Raw genomic sequence first — 16,407 nt, 5'->3', positions numbered from 1 at the left:
CTTTTTTTTCAAGATTTTTAGTTTCTTTGCGCTGGAGTGCAGTAATTCCTCCTTTAGCTCTGAGAGTTTGATGGACTGAAGCCTTCTTCTCTCGTCTCGTCAAAGTCGTCAGTCAGCTTTGATCCGTTGCTGGCGATGAGCTCGTGCTCCTTTGCGGAATGTGCTTATTTTTGAATTTCAGCTTTTCTGCCCTGCTTTTCCCCATCTTAGTGGTTTATCTGCCTCTGGTCTTTGATGATGATGGTGATGTACTACAGTGAGGTTTTGGTGTATGTGTCCTTCTGTTTGATAGTTTTTCTTCTAACAGTCGGACCCTCAGCTGTAGTCTGTTGGAGGTGCTTGAGGTCCCTCCAGACCCTGTTTGCCTGGAGTGTGTTGTCAGCAGCAGAGGCTGCAGGAAGATAGAATATTCTGAATTGGCAGGGGTAAGCCCTGTCGTTCTTGCTTTGAGCTTCCACTGAGGTGTGCCTGTGGTGTGCCCCTAGTGGGGATGTGGTTAAGCTGCACTCAGGGGTCAGGGACCCACTTGAACAATCCTTTTCCAGATCTCAACCTCCGTGTTGGGAGATCCTGCACTCTTCAAAGCTGTCAGACAGAGTGGTTTTGGAGTCTGGGTTTCTGCTTTTGTTGTTTACTGTGCCCTGTCCCCAGAGGTGGAGTCTACAGAGACAGGCAGGTTTCCTTGAGCTGAGCTCCACCCAGTTGGAGCCAGCAGCTGTTTGCCTGCAAGCTACCTCTCAGCAATGGCGAGCCCCTCTAAGCCTGGCTGCTGCCTTTATGCGATGCTCCTTGAACTGCATGCTGGCAATGAGGGAGGCTCCGTGGGCGTGGGACCCTCCCGGCTAGGTGTGGGATATAATCTCCTGGTGTGCCTGTTTGCTTAAAGTGCAGTATTGGGGTGGGAATTACCCGATTTTCCAGGTGTTGTGTGTCTCAGTTCCCCTGGCTAGGAAAAGGGATTCCCTTTCCCCTTGCGCTTCCCAGGTGAGGCGATACCTCGCCCTGCTTCAGCTCTCGCTGGTTGGGCTGCAGCAGCTGACCAGCACCGAGTGTCTGGCACTCCCTAGTGAGATGAACCCAGTACCTCAGTTGAAAATGCAGAAATCACCGGTCTTCTGTGTCGGTCGCGCTGGGAGTTGGAGACTGGAGCTGTTCCTATTCAGCCATCTTGCTCTGCCCCACCTGATCATTTCTTAATTCTCCCTAACCCTAATCCTGACCTACCCTAACTGAACCCCATCATTAGCAATAGCCTGAGACCTTATCTTAACCTTATTCTAACCATTCAATCCTGATCCTTTCCTAACTTCTATCATAAGCCTGAACTAGTCTAACCTTGGCCAAATTCAAACCCAGGTGTTGGGAGTTTAAAAGTGACTTGTGCTTGTTCTGGCTATTAAGCCATTTTCCTGAGACGTGGATTACATTGACCACAGGGGACAGATGTTTCCCTCTTCCGATTTAGTCCCATTCTTTGGTCTAAGTGGATCCTGAAGATGTTCTCCTGGGGCTGAGGAGGGCAGGTGCAGACACACTGGCCATGAAGAAGCTTAAAAGGTCAAGAATCTAGGAACACTTGGAGCACTTGGAGCTAACATAGCTCTCACTTGGTGCTTCTGGGGATTAGCCTCTTATAAGTACAGGTAGAAAATAAGCCTGTATTCCTTTACCTGGTAACATCTAGGAACTTTCATGTTATTACTATTTTGAGATAGGGACTTTTATATTATTACTATTTTGAGATAGGGTCTTGCTCTGTTACCGAGGCTGGAGTGCAGTGGCACAATCACAGCTCAAAGTCAGCCTCGACCTCCTAGGCTCAAGTGATTCTCCTGCTGCTGCCTCCCGAGTAGCTGGGACTACAGGCGTGCACCATCACGCCTGGCTAACTTATTATTTTATTATTGTTATTATTATTATTTTTTTGAGACGGAGTCTTGCTCTGTAGCCCAGGCTGGAGTGCTGTGGTGCGATCTCGGCTCACTGCAAGCTCCACCGCCCGGGTTCACACCATTCTCCTGCCTCAACCTGCCAAGTAGCTGGGACTACAGGCGCCTGCCACCACGCCCGGCTAATTTTTTTTTTTTTTTGTATTTTTAGTAGAGACGGGGTTTCACCGTGTTAGACAGGATCGTCTTGGTCTCCTGACCTTGTGATCTGCCCGCCTCGGCCTCCCAAAGTGCTGGGATTACAGGTATTATTATTTTTAACTTTTAAGTTCAGGGGTAGTACATGTGCAGGATGTGCAGGTTTGTCACACGGGTAAATGTGTGTCATGGGGGTTGGTTGCACAGATTATTTTACTACCCAGATATTAAGCCTAGTATCCACTAGTTATTTTTTGTTTTTTGCTTCTCTCTGTCCTCCTACCCTCCACCCTCCGGTAAGCCCCAGTGTGTGTTGTTCCCTCTATATGTCCACGTGTTCTCATCATTTAGCTCCCACCTATAAGTGAGAACATGTGGTGTTTGGTTTTCTGATCCTGCATTAGTTTGCTGAGGATAATGGTCTCCAGCTCCATCCATGTCCCTGCAAAGGATATCGTCTCCTTCTTTTTTATGGCTGCATAGTATGCTATCATGCCCAGCTTATTTTTAACATTTTTTTCTTTTTTTTGTTTTGTAGAGATGGGGTCTCCCTGTGTTGTCCAGACTGGTCTTGAATTCCTGCTTCGGCCTCCCAAAGTGCTGGGGTTACAGGCGTGAGGCACTGTACCTGGCTGAACGTTTATGTTTTGAATGTTGAAGAACCTGAGGCAGTGCAACAGCAACATTAACCTGGTCTAGGGTCTGGCTCTAGGTCTAGCCCCAGATGAACCCCAAGTCTTTTTCTCCCTGCTATAAGCTTTCATTTCCCCCTTTACTGTCCCTTAAACAATGACATGAGATATCCAAGCCAGAGGAGCATCCCATCTTTACCGACAGTGACAGGGGCCAGAAAGAGGCCCCGACCTCCTCATCCCCTCACAGTCAGACCTACCCAGCCTCCCTGGACCAATCACTGGGGCCCCTGCCCTGGACGGCGGAATCGGCTCCAGGTCTGCCTGAGGGCCTCCTTGACCTCCTTGTTGCGGAGGCTGTAGATGAGCGGGTTGAGAGCCGGGATGACCAGGGTATAGAACACAGAGGCCATCTTGTCAGTGTCCAGGGCATAGCTGGAGCTGGGACGCAGGTACATGAAAATGAGTGTCCCGTACATCATGGCCACGGCTGTGAGGTGCGAGCAGCAAGTGGAGGCTGCTCGCCGACGGCCCTCGACCGAGCGCATGCGGATCACAGCCCCAGCAATGAAGCCATAAGACAGGGTGATAGCTAACACCGTGGCTGTCTGGATGAAGCCACAGATGGCGAAGAGAAGGAGTTCATTGAGACTGGTGTCACTGCAGGAGATGGCCAGCAGTGGAGGGATATCACAGAAGAAGTTATTGATCTCCCAGGAGCGGCAGAAGGTCAGGCGGAAGGTGAGGGTTGTGTGAACAAAGGCGCTCACTGCCCCACCCAGGCCTGATGCCCCCAGCAAGGCCAGGCATAGATGCTGCGACATAGCTGTTGTATAGAGAAGTGGGTTTCTGATGGCCACGTAGCGGTCATAGGCCATGGCTGCCAGCAAGCAACACTCGGTGTCAGCCAGACCTGCAAAGACAAACATCTGGAGGGCACAGGCTGTGTAAGGGATAGTGGCTCGGGGCAGCAGCAGGTCCACTAGCATCTTGGGGCTGATGGCGGAGGAATAGCAGGCATCCAGCAGGCAGAGGTTGGCCAGGAAGAAGTACATAGGTGTGTGGAGCCGGGCATCCAAGCGAATTAGCAGTACCATGCCCACGTTTCCCAGCAGGCTCACCAAGTAGACAGGCAGGCAGGTCAGGAAGAGGGCCACACGCACATCCCAGCGATTCGTGATGCCCAGGAGGATGAATTCATCAGGGGCAATCGCAGCCCAGGTGAGGTTCTCTGAGTTCATCCTACTGGACAGAGACTGAGAAGAGGCAAAGCAGGAGGGAGATAAGAGAAAGGTCAAGGTCATGGCCAGGGAGAAGAAAGCGTCCTATACTGCGAGTTCGGTAGGCTTGGGTTTCAGCCCACCTGTGCAACAAAATTGCTATGTGACCTTGGGCAAGCCACATAACCTCTCAAAACCTGTTTCTAACCCTTAGAAGTCCTTGCAGCAGCTTTTTTTTGTTTGTTTTTGAGAGGGAGTTTCGCTCTTGTTACCCAGGCTGGAGTGCACAGGCGCAATCTCAGCTCACCACAACCTCCACCTTCTGGGTTCAAGCGATTCTCCTGCCTCAGCCTCCTGAGTAGCTGGGATTACAGGCATGCGCCACCATGACCGGCTAATTTTGTATTTTTAGTAGAGACAGAGTTTCTCCATGTTGATCAGGCAGGTCTCAAACCCCCAACTTCAGGTGATCCTCCCACCTTGGCCTCCCAACGTGCTGGGATTACAGGCCTGGGCCACTGTGCCCCGCCCATCTTTTTTTTTTTTTTTTTTGAGATGAAGTCTTGTTTTGTCACCCAGGTTGGAGTGCAGTGGCTCAATCTTGGCTCATTGCAACCTCCGCCTCTTGGGTTCAAGTGATTCTCCTACCTCAGCCTCCCAGGTAGCTGGGACTACAGGCGCCTGCCACCATGCTGGCTAATTTTTGTATTTTTAAAGTAGAGACAGGGTTTCACCATGTTGGTGGCCAGGCTGGTCTTCAACTCCTGATCTCAATGATCTGCCCACCCCGGCTTCCCAAAGTGTTGGGATTACAGGTGTGAGCCACACCCAGCCTTCTTCTTCTTCTTCTTCTTCTTTTTTTTTTTTAAAGAGACACAAAGTCTCACTATGTTGTCCAGGCTGAACTAGAGTTCCTGAGCTTAAGTGATCGTCCTCCCACCTCAGCCTGCCAAGCAGCTGGGATTATAGGCTTGCTCCACCACACCCACAGGAGTCTTGTCTCTCTTATTCACTTCTGTGTCTACAGCACTGAGAGCATTGCGTAGCACACAGCTGGTGCTCAAAAAAGATTTGATAAATGAATGAATGGGATGATCTTTCATGTCCAGCCAATGATTGAAAACTTTGTGACTGTATATGCATTCTCCTCTCCAGTTTTTCAGGTAAGAAAAGAGACAGTGGAATGAGCAGAAATAATCTTCAGATGCAAGGGGCACCTGGCCATGGGTTTTGAGGTTTGCTAGGAGGGACATCTTTCCTTTGGAGTAAGATGGGAGAAAGGAGTAGCCTGGTGTCTTGGGAAAACAGTGGGGAGTAGAAAGAACTGAGAGTGTGAATATATTCCTGAGCTGAATTCTTGGCCTCTCTGAGCCTCAGTGTTCTCATCGGTATAATGGGGGAAAGCTGAAAGGATTCGATGAGATAATGCATGTAAAGCTTCTCACACAGGGCCTAGCACACACAGGCATTTAACAAAGGCCCTATGAATGGAAATGAATTGACCTGGATGCTTTGGCTCTAAACTGGAAGGAAGCAACTTTATGGCCATCAAAAGTATAATTCCCAGAAAATGCAATGTTGCTTCACATTCCTGTGCCTTGCATTTGTTCTCTTTGCCTGGAACTGATTTCCTCCTTTTGTGTTTGATAAAAAGTATCTCCAATGTGAAGCCTTCCCTGATCTGTCCCTTAAAATTAAACATTTTTCTTGTCTGTGTCCCGCTGCACTGGAGCATACAGTAGTTCCCCCTTATCTATGGGGAATACGTTCCAACACCCCCTGTGGATGTGTGAAATCACAGATAGTACTGAACCTTAGATATGTGATTTTTTTCCCCTATACATTCATATCCATGGTAAAGTTTAATTTATAAATTAGGCATAGTAAGGGATAACAACAATAACTAATAATAATATAGAACAATTATAACAATGTACTAAAATACAAGTTATGTGAAGGTGGTCTTTCTCTATGTCCCTCAAAATATCTTACTTGTTGTTATATATATATACACACACACATTATATATACTTATATATATACACACACACACACACACACACACACACACACATATATATATATATATATTTTTTTTTTTTTTTTTTGAGATGGAGTCTCACTCTGTCACTCAGGCTGGAGTGCAGTGGAATGATCTCAGCTCACTGCAACCTCCACCTCCCAGGTCCAAGTGATTCTCCTGCCTCAGCCTCCTGAGTGGCTGGGACTACAGGTGTGTACTACCATGCCCAGCTAATTTTTTTGTATTTTTAGTAGAGATGGGGTTTCACCACGTTGGCCAGGTTGGTCTTGAACTCCTCATCTCAGGTGATTTGCCTGTCTCGGCTTCCCAAAGTGCTGGGATTACAAGCGTGAGCCATTGCACCCAGCCTATTTTTAATATTTTCGGGTCACGGTTGACTGCAGGTAACTGAAACTGCAGAAAGCAAAACTGTGGGTAAAGGGGAACAACTGCTCTACATCTCTTATGCTGCTTCGCCATTCTACTGCAAATATCTTTTACATGTCTGTCTCCTGTGAACTCTGAGCTCCTTGATTCAATATTAATTCAACAAAGTTTTATTGAGTATTATTACTATGTGTTAAGAATGCCCCATAATTCATTTTTGTATCTGCAGGGTGCGGTACATAGTCAGAGCTCAAAAAGTGTTAGTTGAGTCCATAACACAGTGATCAAGAGTATAGATATTAGCAGCATGAACACTGGCTTTTGAGCCCTAGTTTCACAACTTTCTGGTGTGTAACTTCAGGCAAGTCACTTCGTCTCTCTTAACTTTGGTCTTCTCCTTGCAAAGTAAGAACCATAATATCTCCGTTGGAGGGTTCTAAGAGACAGTAGGTGTGCAGGAAGGGGCCTGGAGCTGAATACATATGCTCCTTCCCCTCCTTTTAAGAGAAGTTTAGATGTTTGGGACTTACCTGTGCCCAGTGAGAATGGTGAAAATCTCCTACAAAGCACAATTTGGATGAAAAATTTTGACAATATCACGTTGGTGAGGTTGTGCTTGTGGAAATGTAAATTGGGACATTTCTGACCACTGTGCACTCCCCAGTGTCTTAAGCTACTCAGTTTGCTAAAACAAAATGCCAATAGACTGGGTGGCTTAAACAACAGACATTTATTTATATAACCACAGACTGGGAAGTCTGTGGTTAGCATGTCAGCATGGTTGGGTTCTAGTAAGAGCCCTCCTTCTGGCTTGTGCATGGCCACCTTCCTACTGTATTGTCACAGGGTGGGGACAGAGAGACAGAGAAAGCTCTCTGGTTTCTTTTAAGGGTACTAATCCCATTATCATAGATGCCCCCACAATGACTTAATTAGGTGTAGACCTAGTTACCTCCCAAAGGCTCCTCCAAATACCATCATATTGGGGGTTAGAATTTCAACATGAATTTTTCTGGGATGTAAACATTCAGTCCATAGCACCTGGTAATTCCACTACTTGGTGTTTACTTTTGAAAACCCTCTCATGTATACAGAAGGAGACAAGGGAGCATGCATTCCTGGATAATTTGTAATGGCTAAATGTTAGTGAAACCTAAATGTTTATCAGTAGGCTCATGGGAGTTAAACAGGAATGGAGTCAACCTCTATATAACAATATAGGGAAATCTCAAGAACATATTGACATCAAAACATAATTTTCAGAAAAATATGCAGATCAATGAAAAAACTCATAATATATGTTTTTTTTTTTTTTAAATGTATGTGTATGTAAGACATACTGCTGGCTGCTCCAAACAGAGATGGGGCTCCAGCTAAAAGACTTGAGGGCATTTCAGAGGATTTCATGGCCTTTGCCCTCTGCCATATCAGAGCTGATCCTTCTTATCTTTTAAGATTCAGCTTAAGGGTCATCTTTATCTGAGCACCTGACTGCCCAACCTCTCATGCTGGAACTCCACTCACCAGTCTCTCTGCATCATATCATTATTCCATTGTTGTATAATTACCTACATGTTTATCTCCTGTCACCTGATCAAGCATCTTAAGGTCTGGGACTGTGCCTAATTCACCCCTCTGTCCATAGGCATACAGGATTTTAGGTATCTTCCCCCTTCTCCTTGGTGTGTCACTGGTGGAGGTCAGACAGCCTCCAGGGGTACAGAAACAGGGAGTTCCAGCGCTACTCAACTACATGTTCTCCAAGAATGAAGTCTACTACCTGGCTGAAGTTCTGCACACAGAACCCAGTTGGTGGCCAACCTTTTTGTATTTCAGTCTGTCCACATGGAAAGCAAACGCAACTCACCTTTACCAAGTGAGGAGCAGAGCTGCTTTGAGTGCCTCTCCATTTCTCCATCTGTAAAATAGGGACAATGAGACTTCAGGACTTTTAAGGTTCTTTGAACGTTTTGGGTACAAGTACCCACAAACTTCAGTTAAATGAGTATTGTGGAGTGCGTGTGTTTGCGCACACAAAACATAGAATTAATTCTCCATTAATGTCTCTCTCTCTCACCTTACTACCCAGAGGAGCAATATAGATGTTCTAGACTTGCGTACGTCAGTGTGGGAGTTGCTAAACTCAGGTTTTCATAAGGAGCAACTTCTGCATTTGCTCTTAGATGCTACTCAATGCTAGAAAGGAACTGGAAAACTTCAGATTCCTGCACTTTTAGGTTCCTGGTTGCCTCTAGTTGACTCTCTTGTCTTTTCGAATCCTTCCAACATTCCAACTTCTGTCTGACTCCACATTTATCCTTCAGTCCTTGGGATTAAACTTATGAAGTCTATGTATCTATTTATGTATGCATGCATGTATGTATTTATCAATCTATCAATCACTTACCTATCAATCCATTTTTAATTATATACTCAACAAGCATTTATTAACTACCTATTATGGAACAGAGACTCTATGATCACAAAGGATACAGATGTCACTATAACACATCTGTCACTGCTCTCATGGAACTTTCAGGCTGGTGGGAAGAGAGAGCTCTTAATCAAATAACCACACACATATAATTACAAACTAACATATATATGATCTGAAGGAGAGGAACACATTTCTCTCTTTTTCTCTCTTTCTCCTCCCCTTACTGAATGGCATCTGATGCCAATCAGTGGAATGATTGGTAGGTCATTGATTGATTGATGATTGCATGAACAATCTCATTTGATACCTATCACATCCTTATGAAGCAGATACTTTTGTATGTACTCATAGATGAAGAAATCCAAGCCCAGAGAAGCATCTTTTACTTTTGAGGTTGACTCTGTTCCCACCCTCTCCTTTTGTAGCCAGTAGGCCACCCACCTGTTGTGCCTTGGCAGTACCCTTGTGCTGGTCCACTTCACTCCAAGGACTGCCACATCCCTGGTCCAAGTCCCACTCATGTGATCATGTGTGAGCTTCCCAGCTGGTCTCCATGCAGACCATATCTTCCCCTCTCCACTCTGCTTCTCAAGACTTGTCTAAGTATTTCACTCTGACTGTGCATTAGATAACTCTGAACACTTTGCCAAGGGTATCCACAAAAGCACTTTTCTAATATTGTTTCTTCTGTGTAAGACTTTGCTCTTGTCCCGTCTTCTTATTATTCACTCTTCTCCCCTGTCTTTGATACTAGGCCTACTTATTACTATCTTTTGAAACTCTTTTGAAATTATTGTCTCTGTCTAGAATCCCTTTTTTTCCTCTTCTTCCCTGTATTAGTTTGTTTTCATGCTGCTATAAAGAACTGGCCAAGACTACGTAATTTTTAAAGGAGAGAGGTTTAATTGACTTACAGTTCCACATGGCTGGGGAGGCTTCAGGAAACTTAGGATCATGGCAGAAGGGGAAGCAAACATGTCTTTCTTCACATGATTGCAGGAAGGAGAAGTGCCAAGCAAAAGGGGGAAAAGCCCCTTATAAAACAATCAGATCTCATGAAAACTCACTATCACGAGAACAGTAGCATGAGGGTAACCGCCCCCATGATTCCATTACTCCCACCAGGTCCCTCCTATGACACGTGGGGATTATGGGAACTGCAATTCAAGATGAGATTTTGGGTGGGGACACAGCCAAACCCTATTGTTCCCCTATTCAAGTTCCTAGCTAACACTTTTTTTTTTTTTTTTTTGAGATGGAGTCTCACTCTGTCACCTAGGCTGGAGTACAATGCCATTAATTCTGCTCACTGCAACCTTTGCCTCCCAGGTTCAAGCAGTTCTCCTGCCTCAGCCTCCTGAGTTACTGAGACTACAGTCACGAACCGCAAGACCCAGCTAATTTTTGTATTTTTCGTAGAGATGGGATTTCACCATGTTGGCCAGGCTGGTCTTGAACTCCTGACCTCAGGTGATCCACCCGCCTTGGCCTCCCAAAGTGCTGGGATTACAGGCGTGAGCCACTGTGCCCAGCCCCTAGCTAACATTTAAGCCCGATTTAATGTGCCTTCTCTGTGAATCTATACCCAGCTACTGCAATCTACTTTGGCTGAATATTAACGGACTTGTGATATTTTGTGCCACAGTATCACTTTAGTTTCATGTATTCACCACCCCAAGAGGTATTCACTCTTAAAATAAGTTGGATTCTGCAACTGAACATAGGCTGCCATCAAATGGAGTGGTGTAACACAGTCTCACTTCATTCGGCGAGAGATGGAGTTTGTATAAAAGAGGATGCTATGACCCCATTCTGTGAGCAAGGCAGACTTGGCTAGTCAATCTTGCTACTCATTCTCACTGAACTTGGACTAGCCTTAGAATCCTTCTTATCTCAGTGCTTGTGGAAGTCACTGCCTGAGGGCTGGTGTTAGTAGGAGAGGTGCATCATCTTTGTTATCCCTTGGTTAGGTGCATGCCTTCTCTGCGATTCAATCTCCCCTTTTTCAATCCTGGGTTTTTCACAACATTTCCCAATGAAAAAAATCTTTAAAAATTAAATTTAATATTAATAATAAATATGAGTACATCCCTAGAAGTTAGTGTTTTCTACTTTGCTCTCTTTTTGTTGTTTATTTTTAGGAGCAATACAATGCACTGTAAAAAATTCAAGAGGCACCAAAGGGTATTTAATAAAAAACAACTCTTCCTCCCACCTTGTTTCTGAGTCCTCTATTCCTGCTCTCTAGAGGGGACAGCTGCTAGCAGTTTCTTGTGTATCCTTCCAGAATTATTTTATAAATGCACAGACATATATGTATACATTTATTTTAAAACTCATATGTTAGCATATAAATGGAAATACTAAGCCAAAGAGTATATGTACTTTATTTTATAGATATTATCAAATTGCTCTTAAATAATGATGTACTAATTTATATTTCCACTAGCAATACATAACAGTACATGCTTTCCAACATTGTCCATAATACTGTTTTCAGACTTTTTGATCTTTGCTAAATGATATATAAAATTACCTCATTGTAGCCTTAATTTACATTTATCTTATTATGAATGCGAATGAACATTATTTCATAAACTTAAGAATCACTTGCATTTCTTCTGTGAATTCTCTGTTCACATTCTTTGCCAATTATCTGTTGAATTTTTGGTCTTTGTTGCTATTAATTAATTATTATTATTATTTTTGAGACAGAGTCTCGCTCTGTTGCCCAGGCTGGAGTGCAATGGTGTGATCTTGGCTCACTGCAACCTCCACTTCCCAGGTTCAAGTGATTTTCATGCCTCAACCTCCTGAGTAGCTGGGACTACAGATACATGCCACCATGCCCAGCTAACTTTTATATTTTTCATAGAGATGGGGTTTTGCCATTTTGGCTAGGCTAGTCACGAACTCCTGACCTCAGGTAATCTACCTGCCTTGGCCTCCCAAAGTGCTGGGATTATAGGTGTGAGCTACTACACCCAGACTGTTGCTATTAATTTAGAGTAACTCTTTATGTTTTGTGGACATTAGCTCTTTGTGATATAAATTATATATATACTTCTATTTTGTCATTAGTCTTTTGACTCTATGGTTCTTTTTCTTTACGAAAAGTACATTTTAACTTATTTAATTGAATTAGTAAATTCTTATTTTATTGGTTTTAGGTTATACATAGAAGCCCTCTTTCCATTCTAAGATTATAAAAATATCCTCCCATGCTTTTCTTCTAGTACTTTCGTAGTTTCACTTTTTTAGATGGTTAAATACTTAGTGTACCTGAAATTTATTTTGGTGTAAGTTGTAAAGTGAGGCTCCAACTTAATTTTTTTTCACCAAAAAATTCAGCAGAAAGAATAGGCAGAGGGTTACTCAGAGTTCCACATCATGGTAACATTGTGAGGCATATCCTCCTCTCAGCTGTAAGCTCTGTGAAGGTGGAGGCGGTATCTCTTTTACTGTTATTGCCAAGCACCTGGCACATCATAGATGCTCAGTGAATTCTTGTGGAATGATGAAGGTAGTTTCCTTATATACTCACTAGAACTGGCTGAAGCCTTTTATGCATTCCATTCTGCAACAGAGAGACTTCAGCCCACCCATCCTCACCCCTAGGATCAGAGTGACCAACAGTCCTGGTTTGCTTGGGACTGTTCCAGTTTTAGACCTGAAAGCTCTGTGTCCCAGGAAACTCCTCAGTTCCAGGCAAACTGGGACTGTCGGTCACCATAAGTTAGGATAATTCTTCCTTCCCCAGGAATGTGAAGAGTATGCTCAGTGGAAGCCTGTGTTGGGACTGCTTCTATAGGTGAAGAAAGGTTTTTCCTTTATGTGCCTGATTTTCTTCTCCCTCCCTCCCTCCCTCCCTCCCTCTCTTCCTCCCTCCCTTCCTTCCTTCCTTCCTTCCTTCCTTCCTTCCTTCCTTCCTTCCTTCCTTCCTTCCTTCCAGAGTCTTGTCACCCAGGCTGGAGTACAATGGTGTGATTTCGGCTCACTGCAACCTCTGTGTCTTGGATTCCAGTGATTCTTCTGCCTTAGCCTCCTGAGTAGCTGGGATTACAGGCGCCTGCAACAACGCCCAGCTAATTTTTGTATTTTTTAGTAGACATGGGGTTTCACCATGTTGGCCAGGCTGGTCTCGAACTCCTGACCTCAGGTGACTCACCAGCCTTGGCCTCCCAAAGTGCTGGGATTACAGGTGTGAGCCACCACGCCCGGCTACATATGCCTGATTTTCTATCTCCTACAAAATTTACCAAGTACAGCCTGGTCCAGTCAGGATCAATGTATGTTGGCTTCTAGCCTTCATTTCTCCCCTCACTGCTGCTACCTCTTAAGCATTTTCTCTTGGTGGTGCAGCTGGTGGGTGGCATAGCTGGGATTCCCACTTGGCTCTTCTGACCTCAGTTCCAGCTGCCTGTCCCTTTCTTTCTCTGGTTAGGGGTATCTTTACTTGAAGGTAAGAAAACTGAGTTCCAAAGAAAGAAGAGGGGAGATTTGTTCCAAGAGGCACAGCTATGAAGGCGTACAGTTGGGGCTTGAACTCAGATCTCCTGGCTCCAAATCAAGTTCTTTCCTTAAATGCTATCTCTAGGTGGAAGCCCTCATCAGGTCTCTTAATAGATTACCAAACTAGTTGTTGCCACTGTCTTTCCTCAGTTGCCACCCATCTTTTCTCATCTTTAGATTGAGCAGTTTCGACTGATCAGCGGTTCCCACTCTACTGTGCGGACTGGTGTCATTAGAATTACTAGTGGAGCTTTGTGAAAAAATAGATTGCTACACACAGTCCCCAGATATCCTAAACAATTGATGCAGAGTGGGGCTTAGAAATCTATAGGCAGAAAAAATGTTCCAGGTGATTCTGATATGCAGCTGATTTGGGACACTCACTCAAGCAGTGCTTCCCAACCTTTAGGGTGCATAGGAATCAGCTGGAGATGTTAATAAATGCAGTGACTGCCTCAGGACTAGCACTCTGAAAATTCTGCATTTCTAACAAACTCCTAGATGTGTGTTGATGCTGCAGCCTGGGCACCGCTTGCCTGGTAAGACCCTAGGTGATATTGAACAGTATTTCCGGCTTGGATATCTTAGGATTTCAGCTTTCTGGAGGGTTCCTTAGCCTCTTCCTGCTAGCTTTCTGCTCAACTCTGTGTTGACTTATCCTCTGCTCTCCAGGCCCCACTGTACTCATGAATGCATTTAAGTCTGCTGGGGCTGGCCTCCTGGCATTTCTCAATATGTGGCTTGCCCTTTTCTTAACAAGCCCAAGTTCGTAGATCATCCTTCCTAGCACACAGACATTTAATATGTCTTGGTTCACACAGCAGCTGCTGTCACTGCAATGGCATGTGGTTATTGGATTGTTAGGACATACCTTGAGAGTGGAGGTGGAGGGGGAGTTCTTTCAGCAGAGCAGCTTTGGTGCAGTCTGTAGGGTGAGACTGGCAGGGGGAGGTAGCAGGGACATGCCCCAGTCCAGAGGTAGTAACAGGGGGACTTAGAGTCTTTGTGGCCCCTGAGGGAATGACTCTATTTTCTTCCTGCCTCCTCCTTCCCTATCTGCTGTCCCAGAGTCCATGGAGACTCTCTCCACATCCTTTGGGGACCTTGTGACAGCTGGTGGCAGGGGAATGCCTGGATGACTCACACTTCGGTGCCTGGGGAGGTTGGAGAAATTTGGCTGAGTGGGTCCCCAGGCTCTGTGTGGGGAAGACAATCATATCCCTCAGTGAGAGTAATCCCTCTGGCTCACTTTCTTCATCCATTCTTTAGGACTCTCTCTTATATTTATTTACTTATTACTATGCACTAGAATCTTTGAAACCCTTCTGCACAAACCCACATTCTTCTTGCGATTCTCCTAATATGTCACCGTGGTCCTCTTGCCTGAAATGTCTTGCCCCTTCCTTGTCTACCTGGTAAACTCTTTATTGCAAAACCAGCTCAGATATTACTATCTGCAGGAAGCCTTCCTACCTCTGCGACAGGGGCACTCTTTCCCTCTGTGCCTCTTTAAGATGTGTATAATAGCATGAATCTGAGACAGGTAAGGAAACAGATGATTGTGTCTGATGCTGCCCTAGACTTGAAGCAACCTGGGGCCAGGGCTCAGCATGAAGTAAGTGCTCGGGAAATTAACTCTTGGAGACATGCCCAGGCTTAGGCAATTCTTAAAAGCTGTCAGGATTAAAAACTACTTGTCATGTCCTTCTAGGATTGAGAACTACTCTCCAAGAGATCAGAATGGATGGCTAAGTGGCTCAGGCTGTGGGGAATAAATGACTATGGGGTAGGAAGCTGCAATTTGGCTAACTTGTCCATCACGTTAGCAAAATGTTCTTTAAGTTCACATAACTAGCATTTATTACATTCTACTATGTTCTGGGCTTAAGTTTAGGAGCTTGGGATACAATAATGAACAAGCCATAGTCCTTTTTCTTTCATAGAGCCTTCAGGGAGAGTCAGAATTAACTAACAAATGTGTGGGGGAAAGTGTGTCAGGTGGGAATGATGGCACGCAGAAAGGCCTGGGGCTGGGAATGCAAATGGCGCTTTTGAAGACTTGAAAGAAGACCAGTGGGACTGGAGCTCAGAGAATGATGGAGAGAAAGGTGTGACTGACCCTAGAGATTTTTCATTGAGAACTAAAAATAAAATCCTAAGCACCCCCAGCCAGCTGAACGGACCCCCTTCTTGGCCAAGGGGATCCCAGAGAAACCTTAAAAATGATTCCAGGCCATAATGGGACAGAAGGTGGGACATGCCTCATTATACCTCCTTCCTTTTGCAGTCTAGACACAAAATGACCAGCATTAATGTTAAAATAGAGGTCACAAGATTGAGGTGATGGACTCTTTGCAGCAATAAAACTTATAAATGAAACCTAAGGCTACGCCAGGCAGGGGTTAAGTCCCTTGAAAGAATAAACTATGTTCTAACTGCCACAGGTTGTTCTTTTTCTCTGGCAGCTAAACAAGCACTGGCCTCAAGATAAGCAATATTAAAACAATTGCAGCTCCACCAACCACTTGATGCTGGCTGACTGACCTCCCCTTCCACAAGCCGTCACGACAGCTTTGATTGGACAAGAGACTGATTTCAGTAATTTTCTCCTGATAAAAGAACACCAACCATGGACTGGTTCTGGCCAGTCCATGGAGGCTGCACACTGAATGCCTTCATGTCCCTGCTTCACTGTTTTTTTTTTTTTTTTTAAATAGAGACAGGGTCTTGCTCTGTCGCCTTGCCTAGAGTGCAGTAGTGTGATCATAGCTCACTGTAGCCTCGAAGTCCTGGGCTTAACTCATCCTCCCATCTCAGCCTCCAGAGTAGCTGGGACTATAGGCACATGCACTGTGCCTAGCTGATTTAATTTTTTTTTTTTTTTAAATTTTTGGATACGGGGTCTTACTATGCTACTCAGGCTGGTCTCAAACTCCTGTCCTCAAGCCACCCTCCCATCTCAGCCTCCCAAGAAGCTCGGATTGTAAGCATGAGTCATTGTGCCTGGTTTACCATTGGATTTTTTTTTTTTAGACGAAGTCTTTTTTTTCTTTTTTTAATTTATTTATTATTATTATACTTTAAGTTGTAGGGTACATGTGCATAACGT

General features: G+C 44.8%; 1 protein-coding gene and 1 pseudogene across 1 annotated transcript; one reads left to right on the top strand and one right to left on the bottom strand.

Annotated features, from left to right (window-relative positions):
• Nucleotides 1-2,941: 2,941 nt before the first annotated feature.
• Nucleotides 2,942-4,250, bottom strand: LOC101019236 (olfactory receptor 5C1). Its single transcript, XM_003911268.5, has one exon. It carries the CDS (start codon nucleotides 4,021-4,023, stop codon nucleotides 2,998-3,000), a length of 1,026 nt encoding a protein of 341 aa, XP_003911317.2. The 5' UTR covers nucleotides 4,024-4,250; the 3' UTR covers nucleotides 2,942-2,997.
• Nucleotides 4,251-5,030: 780 nt separating this feature from the next.
• Nucleotides 5,031-16,407, top strand: part of LOC110741515 — a 31,228-nt pseudogene continuing 19,851 nt past the window's right edge.

This window comes from Papio anubis, chromosome 13 (assembly GCF_008728515.1).
Source record: "Papio anubis isolate 15944 chromosome 13, Panubis1.0, whole genome shotgun sequence".
Classification (NCBI taxonomy): Eukaryota; Metazoa; Chordata; class Mammalia; order Primates; family Cercopithecidae; genus Papio; species Papio anubis.
This window is presented reverse-complemented; position numbering and strand designations above follow the sequence as displayed.

Bases quoted from the DNA above. Each gene is read 5' to 3' on its own strand.
- LOC101019236 (XM_003911268.5), bottom strand. From the start codon at position 4,023: ATGACCTTGACCTTTCTCTTATCTCCCTCCTGCTTTGCCTCTTCTCAG.